An 18,005-nucleotide genomic window follows, 5' to 3' on the forward strand; every position below is an offset into this window, starting at 1 on the left:
CTAAAGCGACTTAGCAGCAGCAGCAGCAGCAGCAAGAGGCAGATATATAAATTTTCTTATATCCATTATTGGGTCTCCAGAGCCTAAAATATGTATTCAACCAGCATTTGTTAAATGAATAAAGAAATCATTTTAAAAATAAAGGAGTTTAAAGTCTTCTCTAGGGAAACCCTCCTTAAAGTGAGGTGCCAGAGTATGAGGAAGATAAACCAAGAACAGCAACAAGTTATCCTGCTTGATTATATCCCATATTATTTTCTAGTAGAAAAAAATTTTTACCAATTATTTTTTTTTTGCAAATCTACATTGCCACCACCATGCAAATAAAGTTATAGGAGATACTAAAATATTATGTTAACTTTAGAATTTAATTGTTTCCAGAATCTTTTACTTTTGGATTTGTCATGGTTCCTCTGCATATTCCCTTCAGTTACTGTATATTATTATAACAAGTTTCATTTACTAATTCAACTCTAAACAAACATGTCCACCATTGTTCTGGCACAGTGCTAAGTTCTAATGAATCAGGGATGAACACTATAAACATGGTCTCTGACCTTACCTAGCTTAGAGACTCTTTCTAACATGTTATCCCTCATAGTTTCAAGTACTTGATTTATTATTAGTCCAATTAAGTTTTATCTTATAGAATTGTATTGCTATGCCATGCCATTAAATAAGGTTCTTTTTTCTATCATTTAATCGGAATATATATAATTTTGTAGTAATGCTATATTCTAGCTAATTTTCATTCCTTGTATCTCTGGGATTTTAAGTTGATATTTCACATCTTATCTTATCTTAGATTTGTTTTAGTAAATCAAAGCAAGTTTTAGTTTAAAAAAATGCTACTTCAAGCTGTTAAATGACTTTCAGCAAAATCTTCAGAGATGGGAAGCCAACAATCTTGCAAGCACAAATATTTAATGTCTACTAGATTTTATTAGTATTTTGCAATTTCCAAAGGATTACACAATCTAATTATACCTGTAATAATTACTGAATGATTTCTGCATGGTTTAAGATGTCATGAGAGAAGTTCTTTATCAATTTTTAACAATTAGGTATAAATAAGTAATAATATGCTTTCATGGAAATGATTGTTTATGAATTTATGATTTTATGAAAAGATTGTTTGCAACATAGGGACGCATCTTCCTCAGATAAATATTCCATTTCTCTCCCATGTTCTCTGCCATGCATTGTTGTCATTATTATTTCTTTGGCACTCAAGTAGACAAAATGTATTTGGGCAGAGTTTAAAGAAATATTTACTTTCAACATTCTATTCTATCAGGCAAAGTTCATACGTATATTGTGGTCTAGCAATTGGAATATTTCACTGTCAAACTTTGTTTAATTTTGCGGAAGGAGGGCAAAAAACATAACACATTAAAGCAATTTCTATATACACTGATACTAGCAGAGAAATGTTATAGTTTCCTTATTTTTATTTGAGCCTTGCAAGTTACTCCATTTAACATAAAATTTAAAAGGGTTAACTGAAGCACTATGTTGATTTGACAAGGTGAATAGACAAGGAACAGATTTAGGGTCCTGGTGGTATCTGATACTCTTGGATTTTAAAAAGAAAAACATTAATGTCAACCAAACAGTTAATTTTACCATAATATCATCTCCAAGAGACCATATTCCCTATGTATCTTTGCTAGTCTGAATGACCAACCTCATATAAAATTCTAATTAAAGCCAGTACTGTGTTGAGGTTGGTTTTAGGAAAACACCCTGGCTAATCACAGGACATTCCAGTGGTTCTAGTTACATTAAGATACTTCTATTCTGGGTGAAATCAAATCCCAATCAGAGTATAATAAGAATATTCCTCAGTGATAAAATTTCCATTTTAGAGTAAAGTTTTATTGGGAAATAAGAGACGAAATAAATTGGCTTCTCAGGAGGCTTAGACAGTAAGGAATCTGCCTTCAATGCAGGATTTACAGGTTTGTTCCCAGGAAGATTCCCTGGAGAAGAGAGTGGCTACCCACTTCAGTATTCTTGCCTGGAGAATTTCATAGACAAAGAGTCAGACACATTGAGCAGTTAACACTTTCATTTTCATAGGACTCTAGAAATTAGTTTAAATAGCTATCATATATTTAAAATGGTATTAAAGTACTAAGACACAAACCTATTTCAAATATTACTTGTAACATAAACTTGTGATTGAATCTCAATTACTGTGATATTCCAAACAAATTGGTTAAAGTCAGTTGAGCCTCAACTTCTTCGTCAGTTTTTTTGTTTTTCTAATTAAGGTTACTAGTCAATTGTAGCTGTTATTAACTAGTTAAATAAATGACAATCTCATTTAAAATAATTGCTTGAAAATCCTAAATCTAGGCCCTGTTAAAAATAGTCAAAAGCTATAAAACTAGAAATATGCTGATTTTTCTTTATGCACTTGAGATTTTTTTTTTTCCAGTCCAAGTAGGGTTTTACTTTTAATACAGTGACTGGTTACATCAAGTTGCAATGCATTTAGTACAGCGGATTTTATTTCTACTGCTATTGACTGCAAAGGATTGCAAGGCATTTACATAGATAATGCATTCATTTTAAACCCAATTTATGCAGTATTCCATGAACAGCTGAGCAAACAAATGAAAGAGTTTAATTTTCATTCAAATGTAAAACATAATTGATGCTTCCCAAAACCTAGTCAGTTAACTCATTCTAAAGGAGCTTCAGCATGCTTAGCATCCAGAGAGTGCTGTCTGATTCTCCTGGGGTCAGCAGGTTGAAGAGCTCTGCAAGTGTGAAAGTTTAATAAGGAGTAGATTTAAAATATCTGAAAAATATATATATATATAGCAAATTAGAGTCATAGAAAATCTTGAAAAGATGCTAAGTTTTTAATTTCATTTTTACTCGAACTCCAGTTAAATTTGCAATTAAAACCTGTTTCATGAAAAAAATGCTTATAAAGCTACATCTGTTTTAAATGGAAGTCATATATTCACTACCAACTAGGCTCAGGAAAAAACACAGCTTATTTAAATGGATGTCATCTTAATATATTGTCTGTTAAAATTCAACCACAGGCAGCATGTAGCACATCCTATTCCAAACTGTTTCATGATCTAAAATATAAGTAAGTTGCTTTTAATAAAGAGATTCTAGGATCTTAATTTAAGAACTTTGAAATTATTATATGGCACAGTGGAGTTTCTTGTATATTGAGGTTTGTTTTGTTTTACAATTTATATATAAAGTGATCACTTCAGTCTACCTTACAGACATTTTAATTTTGTATTGTCGATGTATGTGAAATGTGTGAAAATTCACCAGCTTCACTTATAGATAGTTTCACTGAAGTTGTTTGAAAAGAGCCTAGACATAGCTAACTTTAATTTTAATTATACTACCTGTTAATTCTCTAAGAAGTACTTTCCTTGCACCTTGGCTATAAAATTTACTTCACGAAAATCTCCATGAAGTTAGCTGCTTACACACATAACAACATAACCATTTTCCCTGTGAAACTGTTGGAATGGAAGAAGCTGCTGTGGAATATTTTTCTGCTTTAAATTCTTTGTTTGGATTCACTGATTCCAATATCATGTAAACCTAAATATAACAATCAGTTTTGTCTTTTAAAACTAAAAATCTATGATGACTTGGTCCCTTGATTTTTGTGATTTGATGGAATAAATTTCAAAAATCTTATCTCTATATAGAGAAAATTGATAGATATTCCTTTCATCATAGTTGTCTTTATGATTGATAGTTCCTATAGAAAATTGTTATCTGTAATGTTATTAAGCTATGAAAATGGGTAACTGTGGGGCAATTCTAAATTATCCTATCAAATTAATTTACATCCTAAATCATTTGTCTCATTTATGTCTCAGGCAGGTAGTCTTAAATCTGTTAAGAAAATTCTATGCTCAGCTTAGATATCAGGGTTTGAAGTGGAAATCTGCAATTCTGTAGCTCATAGGAGATAATTAAAACCACAAGTGTGGATAAACCCATCAGGAAAAGAATGTAGCATCCAAGGAGGAGTGGATAGGAGTCAGTAAGGAAAGTCAAACACATGAAGAATGACTAGAGATAGGAAAAACCCTGAAAAAATTAAGAATAGTTAATAAAGAGTCCCAAGGCATAATGAAATCTAGAGGAAGCAGTCAAGAACTGAGTAGTCACTAGTGCTATATCAAACAGGAAGTCCAGTAATAATAGTAGACTGAAAGCTTCCACTCAGCACTACAGGTTATCAGTGATTCCTCCTTCTGAAAATCGTAGGCCTTCTCTTTAGAGTAAGGCCTAGACTCAGTGGGCTGAGGGATGAATGGCTCCGAATGAAACATGAGCAAGTAAAGATGGAGAGTATAGAATAATCACATTATTTTCAAATAAAATACAGATAAGCTTGAAGGGTTGGGGAAAAACTTTTTTAAAAGATGGCTCCCTGTGTCTCATACAAATTCAGTGGAAGGAACAGAGTATAATGGAGAGAGTGAATAAGATATGAAAGGGGGAAATTTGTAGGGAATTCATTTGCTCATTCCATTTTTAATAAATAATTATCAAAAACTTGTAAATATAGTTGACCTGTGAACAACTTTGGGGGTTAGAGGCACCAACCTTCTGTGCAGGGGAATGCTGCTGCTGCTGCTAAGTCGCTTCAGTCATGTCTGACTCTGTGCGACCCCATAGATGGCAGCCCACCAGGCTCCCCCGTCCCTGGGATTCTCCAGGCAAGAACACTGGAGTGGGTTGCCATTTCCTTCTCCAACGCATGAAAGTGGAAAGTCAAAGTGAAATCGCTCAGTCGTGTCTGACTCCTAGTGACCGCATAGACTGCAGCCCACCTGGCCCCGTTGTCCATGGGATTTTCCAGGCAAGAGTACTGGAGTGGGGTGCCATTGCCTTCTCCGGTGCAGGGGAATATCTGGGTTTAATTTTGCAGTTGGCCCTCCATATCTCTGGTTTTGCATGCATGGATTCATCTAACTGTTGACGGTGTAATACTGCAGTGTTAACTATTGAAAAAAATCCATGTCTTTGTGGACCTGCAAAGTTCAAACCCCTTTTGTTCAAGGGACAACTGTAGGATAAGCAATCCCAGGTATATGGCAGTGAACTAAACAGCCAAAAATCCCTGTGCTAAATTAGTGTTGGGTGGTAGGTGATTGGGGAAGGCTTGGGGCAAGGAAGATAGACAGTTAAGAAAACATGACATGCCTCTTCCGTTGTCCTCACATCCTATCAGCCTAACCTCTAATTCCCACTGTGTGTCTTTCACTTTTTTCCTCCATACTTCTCTGACAGGCAAAAGGGCAAGCAAGAGTCCCAGCTAGGGGTCTGGGGGATTTAACAGCCCTGTGGGCATGCAATGAGTAACTTTTCTTGGTACTAACCTCAGTGGATAGCTTTGAGAGTCATTGTCTACCATCCTCAGATTTTCTCTCAGTGTTAACTTACATGACCTGCCTTTTTATTGACTTTTCCTCCTCCTTCTCAGTCCTCCTCTCTACCTTCAGACAAGAACTTTGAGGTATAGGAAGAAACGTGTAAGACACAAGATGAATATCACTATAAATCATATACATACAAAAAATGTCATATTTATGTATTTCTAGATAGTGATAAGCACTGAAGAGAAAACGTGAAGCAAAGGAAGGGTATGGGAATGTGTGTGTGTGTGTGTTGGGTATATGCGTGTGCATGGGAGAGATGGGAGAGATCTGAATAAACACTATGTGATACACGTTTGTAAAGTATTTTACATTTATCAATTACTTTGATCATTATAGCAATCCTATGCAGAAGTTACCGTTGTATTCATTTTTCAGATGAGAAAGTTAAATTAGAAATAGTTTCTATACCACACCTAATATCAACCTTCTGATAAGATTTGTGTTACTACCATTTGAATTCATACAGTTTGACCCCTGAGTCCAACTCTTTACACTTTCTTCAGGGCATGACTTCAGGCTCTTAACAGAGAGAGAACTTTTAGGATTTTGTTCATCCCATCTAAGCCTCCTTCTCATTACCTTTCTATACCCACCTTCTCCGCCCGCCCCCCGAAGCTATCTCTTGTTAGTGTTGTGTTTGTCACTGATGAAACAGGATGGATTGGAGTTTAGTGAAAGTGAATCTAAGAGAACATACTCAAATATGTTTAGGTAAATAGTATTTTGGTGGTCTGAGTTCATCAGAGAACAGCGTTTGTTTATGCAGCCTACATATGCTTATAATAGGCTTTAACAGAATACTTTAATAAGTGTGCTGGTGATTATTTCTTCTCTAATCATGACTTCTCTACATTAGTCTGTTGATAGAAATTAAAGAGATTATGTTCTTCTGCAGAGACCTGAATGTAGACCTTTGCACCTTAAATAGTCATTTTAATAATTATGAAGTAATATCATCTCAACCAAGCTCTTACAGTTCTTGACAGCTGGACAACAGCTCTATACCCTCAGCTCATCCTTGGTGCTATTAGGAACCGGTCTGACATTCTCACCTCAGCCACAGTGTTCTCCAGTTGAACATACAAATTTTCACAGAGCAAGATCAGACGGGGCTATTCTCAGACTGTGATAAACCAAAACAGTAACAAGTCCATTCTGTAATCATGTCTGAACACAGAAAAGAACATCAACATTGTCCAAACCATAAAAATGAACAGTCTCCCTATCTGCCCTAGTGATTGCTACTTTCCCAATAACTGCTCTAGTTTCATTCTGTATTTTCCTCCTTCTAAATAAAACTTATGAAGATACCTAATCATAGAATTACCTTTGCTTTGTGACAGCATCCAATATAAAGCGAAACCCTGCTTCCTGGAACTCCCTCAAATCACCTAAACACAAGTCCAAAATGTATTAAGTCCTTTCCATCTCTCTCTTACTGAGTCTCCCCACAGTCTCCTTTATCATAGTGAGCAGTCCACCCAATTTGATCCACAGGTATGTTCTTGATGGTCTTTAATTGGAAGATGCACTTATTGTCTGCTCCACACACGCAAGTGCCGCACACTTATCTATGCAATTTCTTTCACATTTCTTTTTCCCAATTATATTGCTTCTTGTAGGCACTGAAGTTATCTTTCTGAAAGTTTATGTTGGCATTCTGTAACTTTTCTAATTGACTGAACATCTCACATTTTCTTTTTTTCTTCTTTAGGAACCAACTACTATTTCGGCAATGGAGCTTTCCACTAAGCAGGTAATAACATTATACATTACAACTGCTAATCTATGTTTTGTTAACTTTGTTTCAAATAGATAAATATATTTATGATCCATCAAATTTTATAGGTTTATTAACAGTTGTTCAAAACGCAAGTGGAAAAAAAATAGTCTTACTATAAATAGCAGAATGAAAACTAAAGATAATTTCATTGCCCTCATGCTTTTGACCAGTCTCATATATGTCTCCTGGGCTTCCCAGGTGGTGCTAGTGGTAAAGAAACCGCCTACCGATGCAGGAGCCTGTAAGAGAGGCAGGGTGGATCCTTAGGTCGGGAAGATCCCCTGGAGGAGGGCGTGGCAACCCACTCCAGTATTCTTGCCTGGAGAATTCACAGACCGAGTAGATTGGCAGGCTGTGGTCCATCCGGTCGCAGAGAGTGGGGCACGACTGAAGCAGGTTAGCACCCTTGCACACATATATGTCCTATAAATATATTTATTGGATCACACGCATGCAATGTCACTTCAGTCCTCTCCAACTCTTTGCGACCCTAGGTACTAGAGCCCACCAGACTCCTCTGTCCATGGGTTTTCCAGGCAAGAATACTAGGGTGGGTTGTCATTTCCTTCTCCAGGGAATATTCCCAACCCAGGGATTGAACCTAGATCTCCTGAGGCTCCTGCATTGCAGATGGAGTCTTTAGCGCTGAGCCACCAGGGAAACCCTCTTAGATCAGTATTTGTTGTAGATTTTCATTTATAGTATTTCCTTCTTGGCCATTGTAACATAATTTCCTCAGTAATAACTCATATTTTCATCTGTATATCCTCTGAAATAACATGGGTGAATGTTTTGGAATACAAATAAATGTATAATTTAATTTACATGTGTAAACAAACTGTATTATACAGGCTAATAAAATCATGCACTGGGCAGTATATTTTTGGAGAATTTTGACTTAGTTAATTTTACGTTTTCAGTAGTATCATGTGCTAGAGAAAACATTTAGTTTGGCTAAATAAAAAGGGAAACAGCAAAACAGTCCCTGCAAATGATAAATTATTAAACTCTTCGAATTCAAAGCTTGAGGACAGCATGTTAATAGTCTTCTCATTCCTGTTGAATGAATGCTTTGGCAGGACTCTTACGAAATGTAAATGGATTCTAAATGCTCAATGATAATGGCAAAGCAAATATGATTTTAACTTCAAATGAGTTATCTTTTCTGCAAAAGTGTTACCTAGCCTTTCTATAAGTATATCAAAGTTAACTTTAAAAAAATGACTTGGATCCTGATTTGAGATTAATTATTAAATAACCTAGGAGAAATAGTCAAAAAGTAGTTGGGAGCTTCTCACTCTCTGAAGTGAAAACTTACACACAAAATTGTTTAATATGAGATTGATTTGGCAGATCTTATTTCTGATGGCAGATCTTGCTTGCATGTTTTATCTCTAACCATGCCATTTTTTGTCATACAAGATGCTAAAATACCGTGCTAGTAAAACTTAGTAGATACCTTTTCAACACATTTGTATTAAAATACATTGATAATCTCCAAGATATTTAGAGAAATCCAGAGTGCAGATATTATTGACCTGATACTGTCATCTTATACTTCATAAGTATGTGTTCACCTGTTCTTGTAATCTAAAAACTGTCAAATGTTGGCAAGGAAATCCGGGGAGTTCCAGGATGGTAGCTAGACTGGGATATTCTTTCCTGTAATGATTTTTAAAACTATCTATTTATTCTCTGCTGGACTTTGTCAGTCTTAATTAAATTGCATTCAGTTTTGTAAACTATCTCTTTCTGACCTACCTTAAGAATGGCCCATTAAATGCAGCACATTTTACCAAAAAACAAAAACAATTTGTCAACCTAAAATACTAGGTTAGAAGACAGTAACTCTAGCCTTCATTTTCCATTACTGGAGTTTGACTTCCTTCAGACGTGAGTCAATTTCATTTATGCTTGTGGAAATTTTAAAAGTGAGGCAATAGTATCAAGAGGGACAAACATGTTGCAACTAATTTTCTGGATAAATGGACTCATAACCTGCTTATGACCTGCAACTTATTAGGAAGGATAGTGAGAAAGCCTGTGGTGATGTTAAATTGGGCAGAAAAAGCACATCAGGTTATTTGCTGGTTACTGGATTATGCTCAATGGTGCCTGCAAGCCTCCCCTACATTTCATTTAGATGGCATAATTTATTTGCAAGTCATTAATAGTACAGCAGAATAATTATAAAATGAAAACTACATTGATTGTATTAAAATTTTGCCATTTTATCACACTTTAGGTTATCATTACAATGATTTCAGTTGCCATATTTTTCATTTCATATTTTTCTCAGGTATTATTTCTCTGATTTTCAGCCAAAGGGATCTAACAGATGTAGAATGTATTATTTGTATAAGAACTCCTTTATTACTCAATGCCATATTCATAGAAATCTATAAGTATAAAGTTCTTTCATGTTTCTTAAAAGTTATTGGTCAAACATAGAAGTCTTTTTCTTTTGTATGACCAACTTGTTCAATCACTTTTTAAATAGTTATGTCCACAGTATATGGTTTGGCATATCTTACATTCACCAGTGTCAGACAGGCTTCTAGATACTGCTGCTGCTGCTGCTAAGTCGCTTCAGTCGTGTCCGTGTCCGACTCTGTGCGACCCCATAGATGGCAGCTCACCAGCAACCCCCACTACCACCGCCCCACCCCCACCGCCTGTCCCTGGGATTCTCCAAGCAAGAACACTGGAATGGATTGCCATTTCCTTCTCCAATGCAAGAAAGTGAAAAGTGAAAGTGAGGTTGCTCAGTCATGTCCGACTCCTAGTGACTAATTTATTGTTTAAATATTATGCTTGTTTCATTTTTTTATCACACTGAGATTTCTTGCCTTCTTTTTTCTGCCACTTAATTTTTTTTAACTGAAGGATAATTGCTTTACAGAATTTTTTGGTTTTCTGTCAAACATCAACAAGAATTAGCCATAGGTACACCATGCCCACTCCCTCCTGAACCTCCCTACCATCTCCCTCCCCATCCCACCCTTCTAGATTGTCACAGGGCCCCTGTTTGAGTTCCCTGAGGCATATAGCAGGTTCCCAGTGGCTGTCTATTTTACATATGATATTGTAAGTTTCCATGTTACTCTCTCCATACATTTCACCCTCTCCCTCCTCCCTATACAATCTAAGTTCATTTTTTAAAGATGCTTTTGGAAGAGAGAAATAATAGGAGGGGGAAAAGTTCTTTGCATTAGTTAAGTTCTCTGTTAACAGTTAATAATAATTTGAGAAATATTATCACATGCAGGTTCTGTAGATGCTATAAGAGGGGTGCAAATCAGATTCATTTTCTTTCTTTGCTTTTCAACAAAAAGGCTTAATAATATTTCATCTTACTCCCAGAGACTTTAACTATCATTTCTTAATTTGCTGTGGTTTGTAGCATCTTTCAACATAAAAATACAAGGTGAATATACTGAGAAATTGAACATCTGTAATGTATACCATATTCCATATACTATACTGGAATATTATTTAAAATAAATATTCTTCATTTTACTGAAATGGAATAAGTAATATTTATCAGGATTACTACCTCCATAATAGTTTAGTTTTTATTGTATTATTTCTTCCCCCTTTCTTTTCCCTGTTTTGTGTTAGCATATAAGTATGTTGGTTAGCTTTAAGCATATAATTATTTTCTATAAAATGCTCCTTACCGTCAATAATTTCTTAGGTTCTGATAGATACTTTATCTTCATTCAACCATATCTGCTATATGTAGTCCATCTTTGAAAGCCAACTAGAAATGCGATTTTAATTATATTCATTGCTTACTGATAGGCAGCTTATAATACTAAAAGAGCACGCCATGGTTCCAAGATGGGCTTTTCTGTAACTATTCTTTTCTATAGTGGAGAAATTAAAATACACTTTTGAGGTCTTTTTTATATGTACTATCATGTTTAAGTACATAAAAATTTTCACATTTATTTAATATTTATTATAATTATTCAATCATCTAGTACAAGAAAAGGGTGCTAGTATAGTATATAGTTTACTATATATTGACAGTAAAATATAGAACAATCACAAAACAGTTTTATTTGTATTTAATTTTGTGTTTACATAAAGTTACAACTGATATGCTACATTGGGCAACTTTGTTAAAGGTATTTTTTAACTTGTATCGAAAACCTAAACTGATCGCTGCTAGAAAGCTTTTTTCCCTCCAATTCTGGCTCCTTTGATAACTTCAAATTCATTGAGAATAACGCCAGCATAGATGTTTTATTTGGATGCATTCTTTGAATCTCTAGTGAACCATGCTTATCTTATGAATAAGGAAGTTAAGTCTTAGGAAAATTATGTGAATAGCCCAAGATCAACAGAGAGTTAATGTCAGGCAAGACCTAGAATCCAGATATGTTGATGCCCAGTATCCCGCCTTTTTGACGTTTGAGCTTTTTGTTCAAGTCCATGGCACCGACTAGTGTGTACTTGATTCCCCTATACGATGACCTTTGAGTGGGAAGTAAATTGAGTACTTGTGTTTAAAGTAGTCTTCTGGAGGCAGTGCAAAGGCAAGATGATTACAATTGAGCAAAGCTTCTTACCAATGTAAGCACCAAACTTTACCCCTTCCCTTCTTATGGGAGGGCAAACCTAAACTGAAAGTCCCCAAGAGTCAAAAGCAAAAGATCCCTGCCTCAAAACCAATCAGAATACATGGCAGGGTAGGTAATCTGGTTAATCAAATTATAAACAGCAGAATTTTAAGAAGCAAGCTAAGAGCAAACTGAAGGTTTGAACTTTTCATTGCTCAGTAATGTCATTTAAATTTTTTTTTTAATTTTCATGAGATTTAATTGACATGTAACTACTACTGTCTTCCTTCATCTTCCCTTATAAAATATACCTGTTTCAGTCAAATATATGGATTTCGACCTTGCTGTATTTTAGATGGTTGCATTTTCTGTCAGGCCTTTGAAAAAATTACCAGAAATGAAATATTTTAAACCCACAAAGATGAATGTATGCTTGCCAAAGTATAACATTTTCTTTTTTTTTTTTTTTAAGGAAAAAGATATTTTAAAAACAAGGTAATTTTTGTCATAACAGTAAACTCTTTCCACAGCAACAACTATATATTGGCTCTACCACGGGGGTCACACAACTCCCTTTACACAGATGTGATATTTACGGGAAAGCCTGTGCAGAGTGCTGCCTTGCCCGAGACCCTTACTGTGCCTGGGATGGCTCCTCATGCTCTCGCTATTTTCCTACTGCAAAGAGGTAGGAGGACTATTAGAAAGAAATACACTGTTTGACATTTATCTTATCTGATTTCATTTTTGGAACAGCTTCTTCATATAAGTACATCATCTCTTTATTTCTGTGTATAAAGCAAGGTGTTACAATTCAGGGAACTCTTAGATATATCCTAAACTTCTACACAAACTTGGTTTACTTTTGTTTTAGAAAACAAAAACACCATCTTAATTTGGCAAAATAATCATTTCAATGTATTCTTTACTACTCACTCAAGGCTACCTGTTCACCAGTATTTAAGAAACAAGCAATGATAGAAAAAAGTAACATACAATGCTTACTAATATAAACCTAAAGATTAATGGTATGCACAAAACCTGTTGAAACATTTAATAGAAATTAGTATTATTACACTGATACATTACAGGGGCAGTAAACTTTGCTTTGTTTTTTATTGTAGCTAATGTTTTACAAGAAGCTGTGAACATGACATTTTTCATTGCTAGTGAGATGTGTTCTACAACATTTGGATCATTTTAAATGTTTTAGAAAATATTAGGGAAAAGAAATAACTCACATATCTAAACTAAACATTTTGATTACACATTAGATAACATTGACTGTAGTATTACATTATCTACAACTTAAAACTTTCATATATTCAGTCCATATAGGTTAAAACACAGTTACCTTGTTAATAATGATATTAAATATAAATGTATCAACCTATTCCATTTACTAAATACTCAATTTTCTTAAGCCTCCAGTATTCAGAATTGAAACAACCTATTTGTATTACTCACATGTATCTATCCACTTCATTGGAAGTTTTAATTTAAAACAAAAACTTAGTGTGGAGATAATGTGTTACTGATCAAAGAAACCCTGAATATACTAATAAATAGCAATATGATCTTGTTACAGCAGTAAAATTAATTATGATAAAGGATTTATGCTTCTTAAATCATTTAGCTCTACTGCTGCTAAGTTGCTTCAGTCGTGTCCGACTCTGTGCAACCCCATAGGCGGCAGCCCATCAGGCTCCCTTGTCCCTGGGATTCTCCAGGCAGGAATACTGGAGTAGGTTGCCATTTCCTTCTCTAAAGCATGCAAGTGAAAAGTGAAAGTGAAGTCGTTCAGTCATGTCCAACTCTTTGCGACCCCATGGACTGTAGCCTACCAGGCTTCTCCCTCCATTGAGATTCTCCAGGCAAGAGTACTGGAGTGGGTTGCCTTTCCTTCTCCAGGGGATCTTCCCAACCCAGGGGTCGGACCCAGGTCTCCCACATTCCAGGCAGACGCTTTAACCTCTGAGCCACCAGGGAAGCCCAGTTTGAACTAAAAATGTGTATTAATTTCATTCCATGTGAAATGTATAACATTGCCTAATTTAGTAATAATTCATTTGAATTTTAAGCTTTTCGTAATGAAAAATAATATAAAAATAACATTATAACTAAATCTGTAATAAGTTAAAACATGGATATTAGTATATATTTGGAATGTTTACTGCATACTTAGTATCCAAGATTGAAGGAATTGCAATTAACATGTTTTTGTTGTACCTTGAAGATTTTACCTAATCCAATTTCATGTGTCTTTGAAAAGGATGTTTAGAGGCCTTACAATTTATATATTCTTTGTGATGGCATTTTTCAAAAGCTTAAATGGCAGTAAAAAAAACTTCCGTCCCAAATGCTTTGTGGTTCGTGTTTCACAAGTTCTTTTGTTGGCTCAATTTTGAAATGTGCACCATCTGTTTGATAGTGTCACCAATACTACAAATAGAAATTTATAAATACTTGGGACTTCTAAATTTATGAATACAGTAACAAATTCCATGTTTCAGTTCTCAGTGGCGTTTGTGAGAACTTTTTTCAGTGCTGGTAACTAACTTTGCAGCAAGACAATACCCATTAAAACAGATGCAATGTACAGCTGGGCAAGTGTCCCCAGTCTTTTCCCCAGTTACACATAAGCAGTCTCCATTTTTAGCCTTTTACTTGAACTACACACCTTGTTTGCACCATAATGGTTGGAGACAACCTCCTTATTCCCAGTTAACCTTTAGCAAATTGTAGAGAGAAGGTGCCCAGAATGAACTATAACAAACAGTATCTGAACAGTAGAATGCAGGAGAATTTAATTTCAGTTTTATAGCAAATTTGCTTTTCTTTTAGAGGTAAGTTCGTCTTCTCTCTCACCTTCCTCTATAAAAGGAGACTTGCTCTTTAATATCTGTTGTTGTTTTGTCCTTTTATTCACTTCAGAAGTAAATTGGTTTGCAGTCATAACTATGTAATCATAAAAGAAATGTTTTATTACAAAAGGTTGATATAGCAACCAAAAAGAAAAATTACAGACTAAATTACAATATAATTCTTTGTCTTAATACTATAGTTTAACAAAAATTAATTTAAGGAATTTTGTATAAATATTAAGACAAAAATTCATATGATTTTTAATTTTCAATCTTACTCCTTCATTAGTAATTAGGGGAAAAAGTGTTTAATTCTATTCATTGAATAAATGGGTTGCTATTCTATATTTTGTATTTTTTCCTCAGAATTAAGGTATTAGGAATTTTGAATTTTTTAGATGTTAGGTTCTTATTGATTGACATTCAGTAGCAAAAGAACCCATGAATTTCTTGTTATCAATACCTTAAAAGACTTTTAATGCATTGTTATTTATTTAGTGCATTTAGATACTATTTTCCGTTTGATCATCTTGGAGACTTCTCTTAGAGGTATAATGAACTGCTTTAAAAACTCTTTTAGTCATATATAGATTCATCTCTTCTAATAAACTCCTGGGATCTTTGATTTTGATTCTTCTTGATTCTTACAACAAATCCCCAAGAAAGAACAGAGATACAGTAATGCCTTTTAAATATAATTGTTTTAGACGCACGAGACGACAAGATATAAGAAATGGAGATCCATTGACCCACTGTTCAGACTTACAACACCATGGTAAGTTACATTTTTAATCTTTCAACCTGCTAGCACTAGGGTAAAACCAAAAGCAGCAATACATGTGCTTACAAGTTATACCCCCCTGCCAGAATACTCAGAGAAGTGCAACTGAAGAGAAAGAACATCTTGTGGAAGAAAATTATAGTGAACACAAAGCACTGAATTATGTTTTATTAATGTAGGTATGATAAGTTCAAGATATTAGACCCTTATGAGACTTCATGCTCAATTTTCAAATGTTAACCAAAAGAAGTCAGGTTTAAGTATATGCTTTAATATATAGTTGCAACCTGAGTAGTAGGCAGCAAATATATTCATTTAAATATATCCAAGGAGAAAGTGTAGTCTTAAACTCAGCCATGCAAATTTTTCATTTATATGCTGATAGTATAGACCCAGTACATTATGACTGAGTATCCTACTCAAGTAAAAGTTAGTTTGGATGTCTTCACACTGATGTACCAGTAGGATATTCCCCTGAATCGGGGGATTTTAGATCAAGTTCATTTTGTGCTTTATAAAAGATGTCAAGTTGCTTATTTAATGATGAAATATCAACCAGTCTTTATTTAAAATGAAGTAAAATTGTAGTATATCCCATTCATCCCACTTCAGCCCTTTACAGAAAACAAAATTAATTAGGCTATGCTTCCCTCTGCTGGGAAAACTCAGCAATGACATCACTGCTTATGAACAGCTCAATTAAAAATGGCTAAAATATCAACTGTAAACATATTATGTGTAATTTGACATAATTATCCTACTAACTTAACTAATTATCCTATTAATATCCTATTATCCATAATTATCCTATTGACTTTTTTGGTGCCTTTTGCATTAATCTTAAAAGAAGGCTTACTGTTTTTATCAATTACTTGAACTTGATCTGCTAATTCTGTGTAAAGAATATTCATGGGTAATTCAGTTCAGTTCAGTTTAGTCGCTCAGTCATGTCCGACTCATTGTGATCCCATGGACTGCAGCACGCCAGGCCTCCCTGTCCGTCACTAACTCCCAGAGTTTACTCAAACTCATGTCCATTGAGTCGATGATGCCATCCAACCATCTCATCCTCTGTCGTTCCATTCTCCTTCCGCCTTCAATCTTTCCCAGCAACAGGGTCTTTTCAAATGAATCAGTTCTTCATATAGAGTGGCAAAAGTATTGCAGTTTCAGCTTCAATATCAGTCCTTCCAGTGAATATTCAGGACTGATTTCCTTTAGGATGGACTGCTTGGATCTCCTTTCTTCTCCAGCACCAAGTTCAAAACCATCAATTCTTCAGCCCTCAGCTTTCTTTATAGTCCAACTCTCACATCAGTATATGACTACTGGAAAAACCATAGCCTTGACTAGACAGACCTAGTTGGCAGAGTTATGCCTCTGCTTTTTAATATGCTGTCTAGGTTAGTCATAACTTTTTTTCCAAGGAGGAAGCGTCTTTTAATTTCATGGCTGCAGTCACCATCTGCAGTGATTTTGGAGCCCGAAAAATCACTGTTTCCACTGATTCCCCCATCTATTTGCCATGAAGTGATGGGACCAGATGCCATAATCTTAGTTTTCTGCATGTTGAGTTTTAAGCCAACTTTTTCACACTCCTCTTTCATTTTGATCAAGAGGTTCTTTGGTTCTTTTTTGCTTTCTGCCGTTAGAGTGGTGTCATCTGCATATCTGAGGTTATTGATATTTTTTCCAGCAATCTTGATTCCAGCTTCTGCTTCAACCAGCTCAGCATTTCTTGTGTACACTGTTACATATACTCTGCATATAAGTTAAATAAGCACGGTGACAATAACCAGCCTTGACATTTTTGGAACCAGTCTATTTTTCCATGTCCTATTCTTACTGTTCCCTCCTGACCTGTATACAGATTTCTCAAGAGGTAGGTCAGGTGGTCTAGTATTCCCATCTCTTTAAGAATTTTCCACAGTTTATTGTGATCCATACAGTCAAAGGCTTTGGCATAGTAAATAAAGCAGAAATAGCTGTTTTTCTGGAACTCCCTCACTTTTTCATTGATCCTGCAGATATTGGCAATTTGATCTCTGGTTCCTCTGTCTTTTCTAAATCCAGCTTGAACATCTGGAATTTCATGGTTCACGTACTTTTGGAGCCTGGCTTGGAGAATTTTGAGCATTGTTTGCTAGCATGTGAGATGAGTACACTCATGTGGTAGTTTGAGCATTTTTGGTATTGCCTTTCTTTGGGATTGGAATGAAAACTTTCCTTTTCCAGTCCTGTGGCCACTGCTGAGTTTTTTTAACTTTGAAGGCATGTTGAGTACAGCACTTTCACAGCATCATCTTTTAGGATTTGAAGTAGTTCAACTGGAATTGCATCACTTCCACTAGTTTCCTAAGTAGTGTTGCTTTCTAAGGCCCACTTGACTTCACATTCCAGGATGTCTGGCTCTAGATGAGTGATCAGACCATCATGATTATCTGGGTTGTGAAGATCTTTTTTGTATAGTCTTCTGTGTATTTATATCACCTCTTCTTAATATCTTCTGCTTCTGTTAGGTCCCTACCAGTTCTGTCCTTTATTGAGCCCATCTTTATTCTTGCC

The 18,005-nt window shown here is 35.2% G+C and overlaps 1 protein-coding gene across 4 annotated transcripts in view; it reads left to right on the top strand.

Moving 5' to 3' along the window:
• SEMA3A (semaphorin 3A) overlaps positions 1 to 18,005 on the top strand; it is a 548,751-nt gene that overhangs the window by 503,771 nt on the left and 26,975 nt on the right. For all 4 annotated transcript variants that reach the window (XM_060414987.1, XM_042248468.2, XM_060414985.1 and 1 more), the window contains 3 exons: positions 7,159 to 7,200; positions 12,326 to 12,483; positions 15,367 to 15,434. In XM_060414987.1, coding sequence (XP_060270970.1) covers positions 7,159 to 7,200; positions 12,326 to 12,483; positions 15,367 to 15,434 — 268 coding nt within the window. The remainder of the gene's footprint in view (positions 1 to 7,158; positions 7,201 to 12,325; positions 12,484 to 15,366; positions 15,435 to 18,005) is intronic.

The sequence above is a fragment of the Ovis aries genome, chromosome 4 (assembly GCF_016772045.2).
Source record: "Ovis aries strain OAR_USU_Benz2616 breed Rambouillet chromosome 4, ARS-UI_Ramb_v3.0, whole genome shotgun sequence".
In the NCBI taxonomy this organism is placed as follows: Eukaryota; Metazoa; Chordata; class Mammalia; order Artiodactyla; family Bovidae; genus Ovis; species Ovis aries.